The 16180-nt window shown below is 50.4% G+C and overlaps 9 protein-coding genes across 9 annotated transcripts; 4 read left to right on the top strand and 5 right to left on the bottom strand.

Moving 5' to 3' along the window:
- The first annotated feature begins 449 nt into the window (after window positions 1–449).
- Window positions 450–1745, top strand: BKA58DRAFT_18613 (uncharacterized protein). The gene has a single exon (XM_046165490.1). The coding sequence runs from the start codon at window positions 680–682 to the stop codon at window positions 1703–1705; it is 1026 nt and encodes a 341-aa protein (XP_046031255.1). The 5' UTR covers window positions 450–679; the 3' UTR covers window positions 1706–1745.
- A 40-nt stretch (window positions 1746–1785) lies between these two features.
- BKA58DRAFT_416352 (MFS transporter) lies at window positions 1786–3778 on the bottom strand (the record flags this gene model as incomplete). Its single annotated transcript, XM_046172586.1, has 4 exons — window positions 3229–3778; window positions 2874–3170; window positions 2515–2818; window positions 1786–2449 (listed from the first exon to the last, which is right to left on the bottom strand). The coding sequence occupies exons 1-4, from the start codon at window positions 3431–3433 to the stop codon at window positions 1786–1788; spliced, it is 1470 nt and encodes a 489-aa protein (XP_046031254.1). The 5' UTR covers window positions 3434–3778.
- Window positions 3779–3996: 218 nt separating this feature from the next.
- On the bottom strand, window positions 3997–5282 carry BKA58DRAFT_18540 (Ca2+ regulator and membrane fusion protein Fig1-domain-containing protein). Its single transcript, XM_046165469.1, has 3 exons — window positions 4962–5282; window positions 4839–4907; window positions 3997–4781 (listed from the first exon to the last, which is right to left on the bottom strand). Exons 1-3 carry the CDS (start codon window positions 4993–4995, stop codon window positions 4078–4080), a joined length of 807 nt encoding a protein of 268 aa, XP_046031253.1. The 5' UTR covers window positions 4996–5282; the 3' UTR covers window positions 3997–4077.
- BKA58DRAFT_18545 (uncharacterized protein) lies at window positions 5218–9386 on the top strand. The gene is made up of 4 exons (XM_046165473.1): window positions 5218–7055; window positions 7118–7399; window positions 7612–8076; window positions 8138–9386. The coding sequence occupies exons 1-4, from the start codon at window positions 5570–5572 to the stop codon at window positions 9235–9237; spliced, it is 3333 nt and encodes a 1110-aa protein (XP_046031252.1). The 5' UTR covers window positions 5218–5569; the 3' UTR covers window positions 9238–9386.
- On the bottom strand, window positions 9271–10423 carry BKA58DRAFT_18530 (GNAT domain-containing protein). The gene is made up of 2 exons (XM_046165466.1): window positions 9957–10423; window positions 9271–9869 (listed from the first exon to the last, which is right to left on the bottom strand). Exons 1-2 carry the CDS (start codon window positions 10076–10078, stop codon window positions 9305–9307), a joined length of 687 nt encoding a protein of 228 aa, XP_046031251.1. The 5' UTR covers window positions 10079–10423; the 3' UTR covers window positions 9271–9304.
- A 624-nt stretch (window positions 10424–11047) lies between these two features.
- Window positions 11048–12089, top strand: BKA58DRAFT_18486 (ribosomal protein L1-like protein). The gene is made up of 2 exons (XM_046165456.1): window positions 11048–11331; window positions 11393–12089. Exons 1-2 carry the CDS (start codon window positions 11111–11113, stop codon window positions 12051–12053), a joined length of 882 nt encoding a protein of 293 aa, XP_046031250.1. The 5' UTR covers window positions 11048–11110; the 3' UTR covers window positions 12054–12089.
- On the bottom strand, window positions 11949–13191 carry BKA58DRAFT_18507 (oligomeric golgi complex component, COG2-domain-containing protein). Its single transcript, XM_046165462.1, has 2 exons — window positions 13053–13191; window positions 11949–12979 (listed from the first exon to the last, which is right to left on the bottom strand). The coding sequence occupies exons 1-2, from the start codon at window positions 13065–13067 to the stop codon at window positions 12125–12127; spliced, it is 870 nt and encodes a 289-aa protein (XP_046031249.1). The 5' UTR covers window positions 13068–13191; the 3' UTR covers window positions 11949–12124.
- Window position 13192: 1 nt separating this feature from the next.
- Window positions 13193–14797, top strand: BKA58DRAFT_18494 (NUDIX hydrolase domain-like protein). Its single transcript, XM_046165460.1, has 3 exons — window positions 13193–13483; window positions 13542–13979; window positions 14039–14797. Exons 1-3 carry the CDS (start codon window positions 13387–13389, stop codon window positions 14725–14727), a joined length of 1224 nt encoding a protein of 407 aa, XP_046031248.1. The 5' UTR covers window positions 13193–13386; the 3' UTR covers window positions 14728–14797.
- Window positions 14798–14823: 26 nt separating this feature from the next.
- BKA58DRAFT_373210 (tryptophan synthase beta subunit-like PLP-dependent enzyme) lies at window positions 14824–16149 on the bottom strand. The gene is made up of 2 exons (XM_046169193.1): window positions 15918–16149; window positions 14824–15864 (listed from the first exon to the last, which is right to left on the bottom strand). The coding sequence occupies exons 1-2, from the start codon at window positions 16054–16056 to the stop codon at window positions 14867–14869; spliced, it is 1137 nt and encodes a 378-aa protein (XP_046031247.1). The 5' UTR covers window positions 16057–16149; the 3' UTR covers window positions 14824–14866.
- Between the last annotated feature and the right edge of the window lie 31 nt (window positions 16150–16180).

Here is a 16180-nt window from a genome sequence, read left to right as displayed (position 1 = left end):
GCTGAATTTCTCGAACATCCCACCCTTTCGCCAATAGCGTACCTGCTTTCCAATCATTTCGCTCATTCGGAGTCTGCTCGACCTGGGTATTCGCATTCGCTGTCCAACCTGCTACGTCAGTTCTCTGGCATGGGCTGCGAAGACCCTCGAGACAAGCTGTACGGGTGGTGGCAGGACTTGCCGTTGCGAATGGGTGTACCTTTAGCTCATGTTGTATCATTGCAGCCTTTCGTCACTGACCTGCTTGCTTGTGGGCAAAAAGAAAACAGAGTCCACCCAATATGGACTCTGCAAGACATGGGCTTTGAGAAAGCCCACCCAGCGCTCCATCGTCCAGATCGATGGTGGTACGAGTGCGAAGGCATTCGGCATTTTCACGGTTGTTTAGCTCCAATGGACGGGCCTGCAGACTCGAAAGCTGTTCTGTGGTCCCTACTTGCTGCTACACCTGAACGAGGTTCGTGATAGCCGGGATACCCCGCATCATCGTGCATTTACCCCAAAAAGGGCCCAGCTCCAAATTTCCCGCTACGCCATCCTTCGGGGGGAATTCTTCCGTCAAATCCATGTTACCGAAGATCCATGGACACTGACTTCAACGATATAAACAGTAGCCAAGCCTATTGTGAATCGTGATTACGATCATCACGCCTTCAGGAACATTCTCCACTTTGCCGATATGAAGCTCATCGCGAGTTCAAGCGTCTTCTTGACACTTTCTGTGCATGCAATTGCTGCCCCCACTCATCCGAAGCAGAAGCAACGCTCTTTCAAATGGCATTCTACAGAGTCCCTGATAGCTTTTGGGGATAGCTACACATATGTGCAGGGTACTCTCGGCCACGAAAACTACACCTTCATTGGCGACGAATTCAACTTCTCTTTCTCACCAGCACAGCTCTTCTCGAATCGCATCGTACAGAACCTTACAGGAACGGCAGAAGGAGGCCCCAATTGGGTAGAGCTTCTGACTGGATGCGGTGTTAAGAATGGTTTGCATGATCCAAGAGAGTGCGATGTCCAGCTCTGGGACTTTGCATATGCTGGCGCGAACACTATCGAGGAAGTTGGATTTACACCCCTACATCACAACCATACTGTCTCGCTCGAACGGCAGATCGAACAATTTGTCTCCTACGGCAATCCAGCTCTCGAATCAATTCACCTCAACCAGAAGAAAGCGCTCGTAGCGATATGGATCGGCATCAACGACATTAACGACCTTGTATCAACCCAAGGCAAGAACGCGTCCTTTGCACCACTCTACGAGAAGATTCAGGACCGAGTTTTCGAGAGCGTGGAGAAGATCTATGAGCTTGGCTACAAGGACTTCCTCTTCATGAATCTACCGCCTCTGGATCGTGGACCGGGCACGCCCAATGTCAACGCCTCGCTCGTCAGTTCTTTCAACAAGATTCTCGCTAAACACACCAACGCCTTTCAGTCCAATCACAAGGACGTGAAGGTGCTTCAGTTTGATGTCAACAGTGTTTTGAACCATGTTTTGGATCATTACCAGGACTACGGATTGAAGAACATCACCGACTACTGCCCGGGATATAATCAGCCAGATATTCTCACAGATCCAAGCCGATATGGATGCACGGAATTGGATACGTACTTTTGGTACAATTCAGGGCATCTGACGAGTCGGACGCATGACATCATGACGAAAGCCTTGGAAAGATGGTTAGTAAGACAGTGATAGGGACGTAGACTGTCATTTGTTCTTAACATCGTTGCGCGATCTTTGTATCAGGGGGTTATGCCACCCAATCAATATTGTTACAATGCCCAAACCCTCTGAACACCCCTACTGTCTGACCTCTCAACCTTGTTCATCCTCCCATACCACAGCCTAAGTGTCGTAGCGATTGCCGCCACCAGGAAACTACATGCCGCACACACAAAATTGCCTGTCGGGAAGCCTTGACTTCGCTCATCGTTCATCCAAATCCATTGCGCAATAATTTGGCCAAGACCTGCACAGCTGTTGTGCAGTGCGATTGCGAGTGGTAAGGTAAGGAAGCTCGGCGAGTTGCAAGTTACCCAATTCGTCATGGAAGGTGCAGCAGGGAATGCACCTGCAGCGGCCATACATAGACAGCCGTAACGCTGAACATAGGCGTCGGCGGGAAGAAGACCGGCGGTCAGCCAGCCAGTGCCTCCTATAAGTGATGCGATGGTGATGTGCCACCCACGAGCGTTGAAGTGGTCCGCAGAGTACGAGATCGTAATGGCTACAAAGAAGCCTACGACCCACGGTGGAACGGTCAGAAGTTGAGCATGAATGGATTCGTAGCCTAGTCCGGTGACGATAGTGGGTGTGAAGAAAGTGAATGATCCCTGAGGAACGACGTCGGCTACGTACGCAATGTAGTGTAGCAGCATGCGTGGACTAAAGCAGGTGTCCAGAATTTCTTTCCTGCTAGCATGGTCCTGATTATACCTAAAGATGAGTGTACGAAGTCAGTGTTTGACTCACATGTAGTTCGTAGATGGGTAATTACGTACCCTCCGCCTCGATCGGCCAGACGGTCAACTGCGAATTTCTTCTCGGCGTTGCTGAGCCACTTCGCTCGAGCTGGGTAGTCGGGGAGGAAGAACCATAGAAGGAAAGCTGATAGTAGTGTGATGATGCCTTCGATGATGAAGAGCCAGCGGAACCCTTCAAGACCTGCCGCTCCATTGATGTGACCGACTCCGAATGCGATGGCACCTCCAAAGGCACCAGCGAGGTTGCAAAACGCGATGACGAGAGCGATGCGAACAGCCCGCTCGTTGTAGCGGTACCAGATCGTGATAAAGTAGACAATTCCTACGACACGTAATCAGCACAAATCCATCAACCCTCATGTCTCATTGTAACACACCAGGAAAGAAGCCGGCTTCAAAAACTCCGATCAAGAACCTCAAAGCGATGATCGTGGCACTGTTCTGTACACCCGCAAACCCAATCGTTAAGGCTCCCCATGCGAAGAGAAGGATACCAAGCCATCTAGAAGGTCGGATGTAGTGCTTCATGACGAAGTTGCTTGGTACTTCAAACACGGCATACGCGACGGAGAAGAGAGTGACGGTGAGAGCGTAGCCGTGAGGTGTAAGGCCTGTATTGCTGAGCATGTCGTCACCTGTCTCTGTGTTGAGCACGCGAGCATTGCCGATGTTTCCTGTTGTCAACATTAGCAATTGGTTTCCAATACTATGACGGCATGATGAGGATCGTACCTCTGTCCAGGAAATTCAAAAGATATACCCAGCAACATAGTGGTAGAACGCGTAGGTCGAGCTGTCGGTTGAGCTTCTTGTTGTACTTCTCGTCGTAGATGTCTATCTCCCCATGCTCTTGTAGTGTCTCATCATGGTGTTTGACCGCGTCGATGTCAACATTTTCGAGGTGTTCCTGCTTCTCGGATTCTATAGGCTTGTCCATGGTGATATCTTCGCATATGATAGCCGAGCAACTTCAGATAGTCTATTGTGGGTGAAGGGTCTTGCGCCTTTCGTGTAGCTTTGATTAATGATTATATAGTTAAGGGCATCCATCATACTTCGTAATCCTATAGCGGAACAGCACCCCCGGATATACCAATTGCGGCTTTACCCAAGATGTGCGGGGTAGAAGCCCACATCCTCGCGTTACATATTCCCTACCACGGAGATGATCTGCGATACTTCTGCTCTGGGATGAGAATATCGGTGTTGTCGCCGATGGTATTGCGTGTTGGGGTGCGGAGCCAGATTGTAAGCCGAGCAGCCCAGGAAGCTACCCAGATACGTCATCGAAACGAATCACGTGCCATGTGCAAGCCTCCAAAATTATCTCGGTGTGCCTTCTTTGCTCATGATACGAATTCTGATGTACAGTGTGAAGATGCGATAATGCAGGTGTATTCAGTCGAGATGAGGCCTTGAGATGGACTGGGAGAGCGTGCGCTGACCACAGGCCTGCTCCCAACGGAATCTAACTCCGCCATACGTCATTTCTCTCCTTATAGATCTGATGAAGCCCAGAGCCTCCCACCATAAACTCTTGTCACCACTGTTCCTGTACTCCTGCGCTTCTGGCGCGCGACCTTAATCGTTGTCCGTCAATCTATCCAATATGATAATGGAAAGAACCATAACTAGCAGACCTATAGCAACAGTAATCTGTAAAGTAAAGGCAACCCAGACCATAGTGATTGCGCTGACTCCAATATCCGTTCGAATATTCCCGTAATTGGCTGACTCGGCCATTGCAGCTGCCCCTACAGATCCCACATGTTGCCACAAACTCGCGATAAGTAACTGTGCCGCAGCGACAAAGCTCGCTGCGAGGGCAACTTGTGAAACTGGGCGCGACGGGAAGGGTCTTATATCTATGTCAGAACCAGTTCTCTCATCTCGCTCTTCGTGCCACCCTGGGAATGTTGCGAGGAGCAGTATGGTGACAAATGCGAGAACTACAGCAATGAAAAGAAGACCGGAGAAGAGAACTTCGTTCTTGAACTTTGCAGCAGCGCCTATCAAGTTCAGCGGGTCATTTTCGAACCCGATTTGCTGCGCCAAACCATTGTGGTCAGAGCTACAAAGCCAGACGACACCACGCTGGCGCACGCACATCCCAAAATAGCCCGCTCGGACTTCAAGCTCGGCGGATCCTTTCAAGTTGTTTAATGCGTCAAGCAACACATCATGACCTTCAGTAGTGCGTTTCGAGGTCGAATTGCTATACGATAAACCGAGGACGTAGATGTTCGTCATGGTCGAATAGCTTGCGCACCCAGCCAGAGATATTGCTATAGATACAGTGAGTATGATACGGCTAATTCATGCACGTTGGATCAACAGCTTACAATTCAATACAATCACAATAGCCAACAGAATCATCAACATATGGTGGTAACCGAAGAATGGAATCAGTCCTATTGACATGGTCAGTTTAGACATCGAACTATACACGTATTAGATTGACTGACTTTGAAGAGACACTGCAAAGTGTAGATTCGCCATCGCTACCTCGGTATCCAAGAATCCAGCGATTAGAGCCGGTTCACAACACGCATCTGAAGTATGTAATATTTAGCTTTGAAGCTGATATTCGCTCCTTCATACAGTAGATGTGGTTGAACAGGTTCCAAGCGATGTGGTGTTGATGTCCTTGCAGGAAAGTGCGGCTCTCGACTGGTTTTTGAGACGCCCCGCAGACGTTTTGTCGTATGTGTGATACGTTGCATGCATGTAGCTGCACGCACACTGCACGCACTGTGCCACCAGGCGCTTACCTCGATACTAGATAGTCCGCTTGTCACTGGGCTCACGGCCGGCCTCAGATTTGTGACACATCCACAAACGCAAAACTGTATCCATGCAGAACGCTGACCTGTACTTCTTCAGCCGAATTCGACGCTAGCAGCCACAAACCACGATACAACAAAGGGCATACAACGCCTTTCTGGTTAATGCGCAGAAACGCAGAAACGCAGAACACAAACCCTGGACAGATTAGCGAGCGCCAGACAAAAAAAAATTGCAGGGGTCAACGTTGCCTTGCCGGTAAACACGAGCGTGGGCCGTAGGCGCAGAGATGGAGGAGGACGACCAACAAGCAACATGTGGTCATGAGAGGAGCTTAGAAGACAGTAAATACAGTTCTAAAGAGTCACCGGGTCATACGCGAGACGATGCGCCAGCAATTGAGAATTTGCACCAGTACAATGGCCAAGATGACGCTCCTCCATGGGCAAACTACAAGGCCAAGGACGGATCGATTGATGGCTGCAGGTCTGGACACTCTAGAACTTCAAATGCAGATTACCGCAGTAAGATCTTGACGAGATCCGCACCATCTCTCATCCTTCAACAACAGGCAAGACCCCGCACATCACTTGATGATCTACAGACGCGCCACCCGAGACGATTACCGTCGGAATGCCGGACGGCCAATGCAAGCGCAATCGCTCTACCCTCATCTCGTTCCTCTTCAATAGATCAGCTGTCCAGCCGAAGTCTACGCCAGACTAGCGAGCCCAAGTCTGAGAAACATTCAACAGTGCAACCAGACCGCGCAGCTCTCCCTAGAGGGGAGCGCGAACATGGGAGAGCAAGATTACGAGCGGACTTAGTCTCCGAAGAAGAAGTGATTAAAAGAGAAGAACCCCAGAAAGTGAAGGACGAAGCTGCAAGGGAGCGATCACAGCAATCGCTTTCACCAGAGCGTGAACCAATCAGGCAGCGACCCGAAGGCGATACACCGCGACGGCCAGAGCTGAGCAAGCTCTGGAAAGCAGTCTTGATAGCCTTAGAGTCAAGCGGAAAGCTTCGACAAAACCCAAAGCAGCAAGTGCAGGAGGTGCAACAGGCGACGAACAACAATGAGGCACATACCTATCGCATGAGTTTGCTCACATCGGCCGACCGCTTTTCGAATCTACACCATGCTAGTGCTGTAACTACACGGCACATTTGGAGTTCACACATCATTTTGTATGATATACTCGAGACACAGCAGCCTAGTGCCTCTGCTCCCCAAATTCTCTGGCCTGACGCACATTCGCACTCGGCACCGACATATGAGGAATTCCGGAATACATTGCGACGTACTCCAGCTCGGTGTCATCTCAGAATGATCTTTGTAGAAGATCTAAATCCTTCATTAATTGATTACCTAGGTGCCGCCTTCCAAATTCCACCAGGTGTGTTCGAAAAACATTTGGATGGCTCTGGCTTTGCAGACGAATCCTCCGAAGACAAGACGCCAGGGCGATGGCTGAATCACTCTTCTAGCCCTGATTGTTCTTCGTTGACCTGGTTCCGGCCTGTAATCCCTTTACTTCCCGTGGCTTCAAACTTCCGCAGTCAGCTGCTCCGCGATCTACGTCCGAAAGTCAATTGTATGCTGGAAGGTTGTGGGAAGGTACATGAGTTGCAAACAACTGCCAACATCTTGCGTCGCAACGTGACATTATGCCCATGTCCTGGAGCTTATCTAAAGGGCTCTGACACCGAGTACCCTATTGCATGGGAAGAGAGGGTGACAATCTTCACACGGTGGATTGACGGCTGTAAATTTGGTATGCGAAGGGAATCTCCCAAATCACTCCAAAACTGGTTGCACATATTCTGACGATTCCAGCTATTGTGCTACTCGATCCGCTGCCCTTCACCAGAGTTGGGTGGAGTACCGATCAAGACCAGCAGAAGGATGCCGCTCGTTCCAAACTCAAGATAGTACGCGTCAATGCTCCGAACACAGAGGAACCTCAGAACCATAGCATTGAAGGCTGGGTTGCGCAACAACGGCCGCTCTCTACTGCGGCTGCGCATCCAAAATCTGCAAGATCTTCGCTCGCATCAAATGTAAATGTTGCAGCGGATGATCCGCTACCACATGCTGATTCACCCAATACCCACCCCTGTAAGTATGAGCATTTCCTAGAACATAAATATTCTCGCAACGCCGCACACAGAGCGTATGAGATTCTTCCAATCTGCACGTCTTGCGTAAATTTTATAAGCAATCAGTCGTTCGACAGGAGCATCGACTTTCAGATTTCATATGTAGGCGTAAGGAAACTGTACCGCGATCACGTTCAGTTGAGTGACCCAGAAAGACTAACAATTTATTAGCCGACTCAGCAAAACGGCCTGCGGGTATAACATTTCTAGACTCATCGGCCGAAGCTAAGACGAGCCGTGCGTATGTCACGGGTGCTACAGCTGACGCTATAGGAGTAATCTCATCAGCGACAGGACCTCGACAGCGAAATACAAGATTTGTTATCAAACGGATGTCAAGCCGGAACCGCAAAAGTGGCATCTCACCGACTCGAGCCACACACAACACAGCAGACAAAATCGATATGGATCGGGCAAGGAGTATCCATTCTTTGGAGTACCGAGCCCATGATTATGACCGGGTAATTCCATATCATCCTATCAAAGCTGGATCCTCATCTTCCGCGATGCTCGGCGACACATTTACCACGCTTGATATGCCAGCGTATATCGAGCGCCTCCATATTCCCTTCTCTGTAATCGGAGAGTTCCAAGCTGCTTTGCAGCCAACGGGAAAAGGCAAGGAAAAGATACACGGTGAGCGTCTCTGTACGGATTGCGTGTGAGACATACACTGACTTCGTGAACGTGCTATTAGACCCACTCCAGATACTTTTCAGGATCATTCACGATGATTGTCATAATCTGACCGATGTCATACGCGACTCATTGCATCGCATACGCCAAGACACGCTGGATGAAGATGTGATGCAACAGCGGGTTACATACTGGAGAAAGCTACTTCATCGCTTCAATTCCAGTCTTGCAGAGGTCGACCAGCAACTGCGGTCCTTGACACACTTCCAGAATGACAAGGAACTTTTTTACCTTGGCGGCAATCAACGGACCGAATTACCATCGGAGAGACTCGCAAGGGACACGAGTCAAACCTTGAGGAACTGTCTTAATCTCGTCGAAAGATCCTCTACAGCATTGCTTACCGAGATGCAGATAGTTGACAGCCGAAGAAGCATTGCGGAGGCTGAAAGCGTGTCTAAACTTACCGAGCTAGCATTCGTCTTCATCCCGCTGTCCTTCGTTGCAAGCCTTTTCAGTATGCAAGTCAAAGAACTGAGCGACGGAGTGCCGCTTTACGTCTTCACACTCGCTGCTGTGGCCACTGTCTTTATAGCTTACACTATGCGCCTCAGCATTCGCAGCTCTCGCCTCATCGAATATAAGACCCAGATCTTGGGTCAAATCCATGCTGAATCGCACGTCCCGCACAATCAGCCAATACCGACACGAATAGTGCTAGCATGGCTACACACCACGATCGGCAGGTTTCTATCCGGAAAATCTACTAAGGTTTTCGTCATTGTCTTCCCAGTTGTGCTAGTAGGAGCGCTTATTGCTACCCTTCTTAGTCCTGTCATCTTACTCTGGCTACGTGGCATTGATAAAGGCTTCACCATTATAATAACCATACTTGTACTTTCTTCGAACGCCATACTTCTCATTCCACTCGCAAAATTTGGGTACCAAGCGCTTGGTACTAGTCCGATGAGCATAATTCGCGACATTCGAAGGTGGCGCAGAGATAGCCAAAAGAGAAGAACTAAGTCAAAGAAACAAAGAAGATATCCAGACCCAGAAGCTCAAGCTCGCTCAAGAGATAGTGGTAGTGGCGAGCGCGTCAGAGAACACGGTCCCAGATCTTCGGAAAACGACTCGAGCCATTCCACCAGTGGAACGTAGTAATTATTTTCAGTTGTGCCTGGTAAATATATGGGAATGTATAAATCAATGGACGATCAGTAGCCCATTACTCAACGACAAACGTTCCATAAACATGCAAATCATCCCTCGTCCTCCATCTTCCTGCTACGAATATCTTTTCACCCTCCCAGACGTGCACGCCCAGCTCCTTCATACCACCCTTTTCCATCACACGCCGACTCGCGGGGTTCTCAGAGTTGACAATAGCTCGTACGAATACTTTGTCGTATGGATCCCAGAAAGATCTTTCTTTCTTGCAAGCTTCGATGAGTGCTTTTACGGCACTTGTTGCGTAACCCTTACCCCAAGCAGAGGGTAGATAGCTATAACCAAGTTCGACGGTGAGACATTTCGATTCGAATGAGGAAGGAGGCAGAATGTCGGATCGTAAGGTGAGGCTCCGATCGCCGAGAGATTTAACACCGATATGACCAATGAAGCGAGTTGGAATCGAGTCTTTGTCTGCGCCCTCTTGTCCGGGAGACAAGAGCAACTCGTGTACAGCATAGGATACTCGGTAAGACTTGGTTTCGCCTTCACTGACCGTAACTGGCAGGGCGTATTTGGTGAACCTTTCGGTGTCTTCGACGGTCTTGGCGATTCCGTCAATGCTAAACGGAATTAGTCCGGTCCCGATATACACCTGGGCATGATGCGCGGTATATGGTTGGATGATAGCAGAAGATGGGACCACCTACCTCCAAAATGCGGCCTTCTCGTCGCTGCGTAGTTGGTGTAGCCACTCAAATTCTTGGCTTCCTCTCTCTGCTGCCATGATCCGCGTCAATTTTAGCTGCGGTGTGAAGATTGTGTGATCCATAGTTGCCAAATGCTGTGAGAGGAGGTTTCTAGTTCTCACAGGGCCTTATCAACCTTTATAATACTCTCTGTTCAGCCTCTGAAGGCTGATATACATCGGAATAGACTAGACGAAAGGTCCAATCGGCATTCGTTAAGCTCGGTAATCACTGGATATGGCTTAGCGTAAGAACTCAGCTGTCCACGACTGGTCTAGTTATTCCGATGCTTCGTGACTCTTATATCTGTACACCTCTGTGTTGAGGGACTTGTTTCATGCACCAATGAGAACCAGCCGCGCAGAGTAGGCTGACACCCAATAAAAGATGTCTTCACCGCGGCTGTTCCGAAATCATAGTCGTGCAAATCAGAAGGCTTTAGGTCTCGACACCAAGCTTCATGAAGCTAGGCAACGGTATGCTCACTGCATATTCCAGCATACAAACGTGCAACTATGAGTCAGTTGCTGACATGACCGCCTTTGCTTACTGTCAAGCTTGAGGCGACCGTGCCGTGGCTACATACAGAACCTGGTGAGTCTCATGTGCTACTCAACCGAGTTCTATCAAAAGTTGTGTTGTTCATTGCTTGCTGTATAAAAGCAGCGTTTCCCGAATGAGTACCGCGTAAAGCATATTGCGCTTTATCCTAAGTTCTCATAGCGGTGGGCGTATTCCGTATTCCATCATTAAATGGGTATTAGATGCTCGAGCTCAGAATGAGTGCAGCCTTGTTCGTATGATTGCCTCTTTGCTGTGGACGAAGCCTTGACCCCGGACGTGTCGTGTGTTGTTGGGTTTGGTCGAGCTCGTCGGTTTGCTCCTGCCTCGCTGCCTCACGAATGGCTCAGTTGGGATAGTCTCGGATGGATTCAAGGTAACAGCACACGTATTTGACAGCTGGTCATCGGATGATGTGACGGAACAAAGATGTCTTGGTACAAGAAGACAGCAAAGGTGTGGGATGCTAGCGCCACCCATGTCTTGGCATTCCCGAATCGCCGACCGAACTTTTGGCACTGTCGCAACGAACACCTACATCCGCAAGAGCACCAATGGCACACCCACGATCGCTACTAGCTCCTTTGAGCAGACTCACTATATCATTCATTGCCGCCTCGAGATCAGAAGTCCCGCGCTTCGCTTCAATACCGTACCAGACGGTACGATGCGCAACCACAAAAGCCCAACCCAAGAAAAAGAAGAAGGCGCGAAACACGTTCTTGCAATATGACCTGAAGAAGGCCGAGAAATTCTCGCTTATCGATGCAATGCAGTACGTTCTATTTAGATCATGTACAAGGAAGTGGGAAGATAGAGGGCTGACGGTGGAACAGTTATATCCGCGCCTTTGAAGTAGGGCGAAACCCGTCTTCCTCCAAATACGAACTACATGTCCGCCTACGCACACTCAAGAACGGACCCGTCATACGAAACCGATTACGACTCCCGCACCCTGTCAAGACCGATATACGAATCTGCGTCATCGCCGCTCCCGACTCAAAACCCGCTGCTGAAGCAAGAGCAGCTGGTGCTACGCTTGTAGGCGAGGACGAAGTTTTCAACCAGATCAAAGAGGGGAAGATCGATTTCGATCGGTGTATCTGCCACATTGATAGTCTGCAGAAGATGAACAAGGCGGGGTTGGGAAGGCTGCTAGGTCCCAAAGGCTTGATGCCGAGCACAAAGGCAGGAACGGTCGTTACGAATGTGGGCATCACTGTCCGAAATATGGTTGGTGGTAGCGAGTACAGAGAACGCCTGGGTGTGATTCGTATGGCAGTTGGACAATTAGGATTCACGCCAGAAGAGATGCAGAACAATATCAGGGGATTCCTGGATGCGATAAAGAAGGAAATGGCGCAAATGAGCGATCGTATTACCAAGGAGATTCACGAGGTGGTGCTTAGTTCGACGAACGCACCCGGTTTTACGTTGAGCGGGGACTATAAAGGACCGGACTCGATATCACCAAAGGAGTTGAGCGGACCTTTGTAAATGTAGCTTTCTGGGGTGTATGACCAATGTACCATACCGAACGCCGTCGCTATGCTGGACAATATCTTCTCTTATGGTGACTTGAGTGTTTTGAAGACGTTGACTGCCTCAGCAGATTCCTCCATGTCCGCGTAGATCTTCATGACTTTCATCACGCGACCAGCGTCAGGCTTATTAGCAGTCTTGGCCTGCTGCAATGCAGTACTCAGGTCCATCAACAAGGTACTCCGCACCTTTGCGATTCTGGCTGCCTGGGCTGCCACGAATGGATGCTCGCCCAACTCTTTCTGCAATCCTACCACTAATCGGTAGTGCACGACGTTCCGCCTCAACTTTGCAACCGACACACCGTAACCCTCTTCTTCCTCATCTTCATCTTCCTCGTCCTCGCTATCCGAGACCTCTTCTCCGAGGATGATCGTCTCGTGCCCCGCCGTCTCAATCAAAAGTTCGGCCTCCAATTCTTTGAGCCTAGCGTCGTAGTCGACCAGACGCCTCCCCAAGTCAATCTTGGCTCTAACATCTCTCCTTTCTTGTAGCAATTCCCCGACTTCTTCTTCTCTCTTCCCCACCACACCGGCCATGCCACCAACTTCCTTCCTGAACCCCAGCAGTCCTACTCGCGCTCCTTCTACCTTTTCCTCGCCGCCATGTAGACTGTTGCCCAAATTGAGGAAGTCTTGGTAGTTGCTGTTGACGAGGTCTAACAGCTCTTTTGAGAGAAGCTGCGACCGCGACCGCAGTTCCGAACGCAGGTCTTCGAGAGTCTGGTGCCGGTTGTGTAGCGTAGAGAGATACGTTGCAGGTGAGAAGTTCGGGGCGAGGAAATCTGATCGGCGTAGGGGCGTCGCGAATGGGAGAGTGGAGAGGTTGTCTTCGTCGTCATTATCGTTGTCGCTGGATGCGGAACGCGAGTCGTCGCCGAACTGGAGGACGTGGGTTAGTCGCAAACTCGCGTGACCTTACGCACAATAATGAAAGGCTCTTGGGATTACGCACATAGAAGCGACTCATAGTTGTTGTCTCAGCTCCATGTAGAGAGTCCTGCAAGAGGCTGTATGTGTTGCCAGAAGTCCAAATAGAGCTATCGATAAGGTTAGAAGCTTCGGAAATGAACCGAGGCCTCGGAACTCGACACGCATCTCATGGTTTGTAATGCACGCCATCTAGCGGCGTGGGGCAAAGCAAAGCGAAGACGTCAGTCGCCTTGCCTTCAGTAGCATTTGCCCTTAATCTTGTATCTGCATTTCTCTAGAGTCTCCATACTACCAATTCGACCCTCTCTCTCTCAGCATAGTGTTCAAGGCTAAGAGAAGTCATAGTATACCAGACGATGCCACCGCAACCTGAGCTTCCCGAGCCAGCGCATCCAGAAGTAGATTCGATGCTGAGCCGTCGGTTCGGAAAGGAAGTTGCCAACTACTTCTCTGGTACCTAGATGACCCACCTATACCCCTTCTGCAACCCGTTCCTGATATGATTATGCAGGCTCCCCACTCAATCGCGTGGGCTTTCTGCGTCCCGACCACCAATTCCTCTCCTCGGCACTCAATCATCCCAGCACAACTTTCTTGCTATTCAACAAACTCGAACCCCTTACCAAGTCCGGTACTGAGCTCGCACGCTGCAGCTTTTCCGACGTAAAGCCAATCATCGGCGAGAACCCATTCGAGAAGTCGGAGGAAGAAGTCATTGCGCAGTACAACTCGAGTTTGTACGTTCCGCAGGTAATTTTCTTGGGTTTGGACGAACGGAAAGATGGATTCAAGTATAAGGAGCATTACAAAGGACAACCGTGGTTCGCCGTCGATGTCACACCCAAGGAGAGTGTGAAGGAGAAGGCAGAGGAACTGCTCGAGCGAATGGCAAGCACGGGTTTGGAGTTTAGTAAGGGTAGAATGAACCTGAGTCTGCAGGCTGAGGAAGGTGCGTTACCGCTGATTCATTCTGATCTGTCTCTAGGATCCTTGTCTGACACTCCACAGCGGCCATCTATGCGGAAGCCCGACATCTTCTCGATTGGAACGAACGAAACCCCTTCTGCGCTTCTTGCGGCTACAAGACTCTCTCTGTCAACGCCGGTTTCAAGCGCACTTGCCCGCCCAAGGACATCGCGTCCGAAGTCGACCAAGGCGAGCGCCCACCCTGCGCGACCCGAACCGGTATTTCGAACCTGTGCTTTCCTAGAACAGACCCTACAGTCATCATGGCGGTCGTATCTGCCGACGGCACGAAGATCCTACTAGGGCGCCAGAAGCGCTGGCCTGCCCACTTCTACTCCACACTAGCTGGTTTTCTCGAACCCGCCGAGAGTGTCGAAGAAGCCGTACGTCGCGAAGTCTGGGAAGAATCTGGTATCCATCTCGGTCGTGTTGTTATTCACAGCACTCAGCCGTGGCCTTACCCTGCTAATCTCATGATTGGCGCAATTGGGCAAGCCATTCCAGATGGGGAAACGATTCACCTCGGACATGACGCTGAGCTGGAAGATGCGAAGTGGTTCACAGCAGACGAAATCAGAGAGGCGCTTCGCATCGGTACTAGTGGACTTGGAGATGATGCTGGGCCGGAGTACAAGGAGGGTGGGCTGAGATTGCCGCCGAAGACTGCCATTGCCAATCAACTGATAACGGCCGTAGCTAATGGGTTTGCTAGCGGGAGCCCGATGATCTAGATGCGTAGGCTCAGCTATAGATAGGCGTTCTAGAGATTACATCTTGTACAGTGTAGTTGTAGTACAATATAGAGGGGAGAGTCCCGAAGATGTGTATTGTAAATGGATGTTATTGCATTATGTATATGTTTCTGGCTTTCTACTCCAGTACGATGTATCGGCGCAATCGCTCAGGTATCGCATCGTACAGCTTCTTCTGCTCTAACCACTTCTTTGAGAAGAGGCGATCAGCATATCTGTATGCGCCGTCGCACAGCAAAGTGACGACAGTTGATCCCTTGCCCATCTTCTCTGCTACTTCCTTGGCTGCCACAACATTGAGGCATGAACTTGCGCCTAGGTATAGACCCTCCTCGTCCAGACATCGGTATACCATCTCAATGGTTTTCTCGTCACTAATGTGTACTGAGCCATCCAAAAGGTCGATATCAGGCTTCAGGTTCTCTGTTACACGACCCTGGCCAATGCCCTCGGTTATTGAGCCACCAGCCCGTTCCTGAAGCTTGCCGCCACTCTGGATATAGGAATGCAGAACCGAACCTGGGGGGTCAGCTAGGAAGCTCTTGACCTTTCCGCCACTCTTCTCCTTGAGGTACCGCGTCACACCCGCAAGCGAGCCTCCAGTGCCAGTGGCGCAGGTGAAAGCGTCGAGCTTTCCACCTGTCTGATGCCAGATCTCGGGACCAGTGGTCTCGATATGGGCCTGCCTGTTTGCCACATTATCAAATTGATTCGTCCAAACCGCATTCTCTAATCTATCCGCGTGTCGCTTCGCCTGATGGTTGTAGTTCTCCGGGTTATCAAACGCTACTGCCGGTACCGGGTATACCTCTGCACCGAGCAAGCGCAACAAATCTATCTTTCCCTGCGATTGTGTGTTGGGCATGTAGATTACCAACCGGTATCCTTTCGAGCGACAGACGTGTGCAAGACCGATACCAGTGTTTCCAGCGGTGCCTTCGATGACGGTACCGCCAGGCTTCAAGAGGCCCTGGCGCTCGGCGTTTTCGACGACGAAGAGGGCGGCGCGGTCCTTTACAGAGCCACCGGGGTTTTGGAATTCGGCCTTTCCGAGGACATTGCAGCCGGTCTCTTCGGAGAGGCGCTTGAGGCGGATGAGGGGGGTTTTTCCGATCGCTTTACAGAAGGGTCAGTATAGCGCCTTTAGGTATGCTTGTCAAACACGGTACCATCCAAGAAACCCCGCTGTCCAATGCCTTGGGCCTGGGAGATGTTGATGGCGGTTTGCTGTGCAGCCTCTATCTGGCTGAGGCTTTCAGCATTCCGCCATGTCGTGGCGGCGAAACTCCGCGCTGCCGTCCTGAACATTGTTGCTTGAAGAGAGAGGCAAACAAGTCAGCATGGGAAAGTCCGAGTGCTAAAGATTCACGATGATGCCATTCGGCTGGCCGGCGAATCAACGCGCTTTCGCCCGATGTCGCAACTGCAGGAC

Source organism: Alternaria rosae (assembly GCF_020736505.1).
Source record: "Alternaria rosae strain MPI-PUGE-AT-0040 chromosome Unknown BKA58scaffold_1, whole genome shotgun sequence".
Lineage (NCBI taxonomy): Eukaryota > Fungi > Ascomycota > Dothideomycetes > Pleosporales > Pleosporaceae > Alternaria > Alternaria rosae.
Note: the sequence above shows the minus strand (reverse complement) of the source record. Positions and strands in the feature narration are given on the sequence as shown.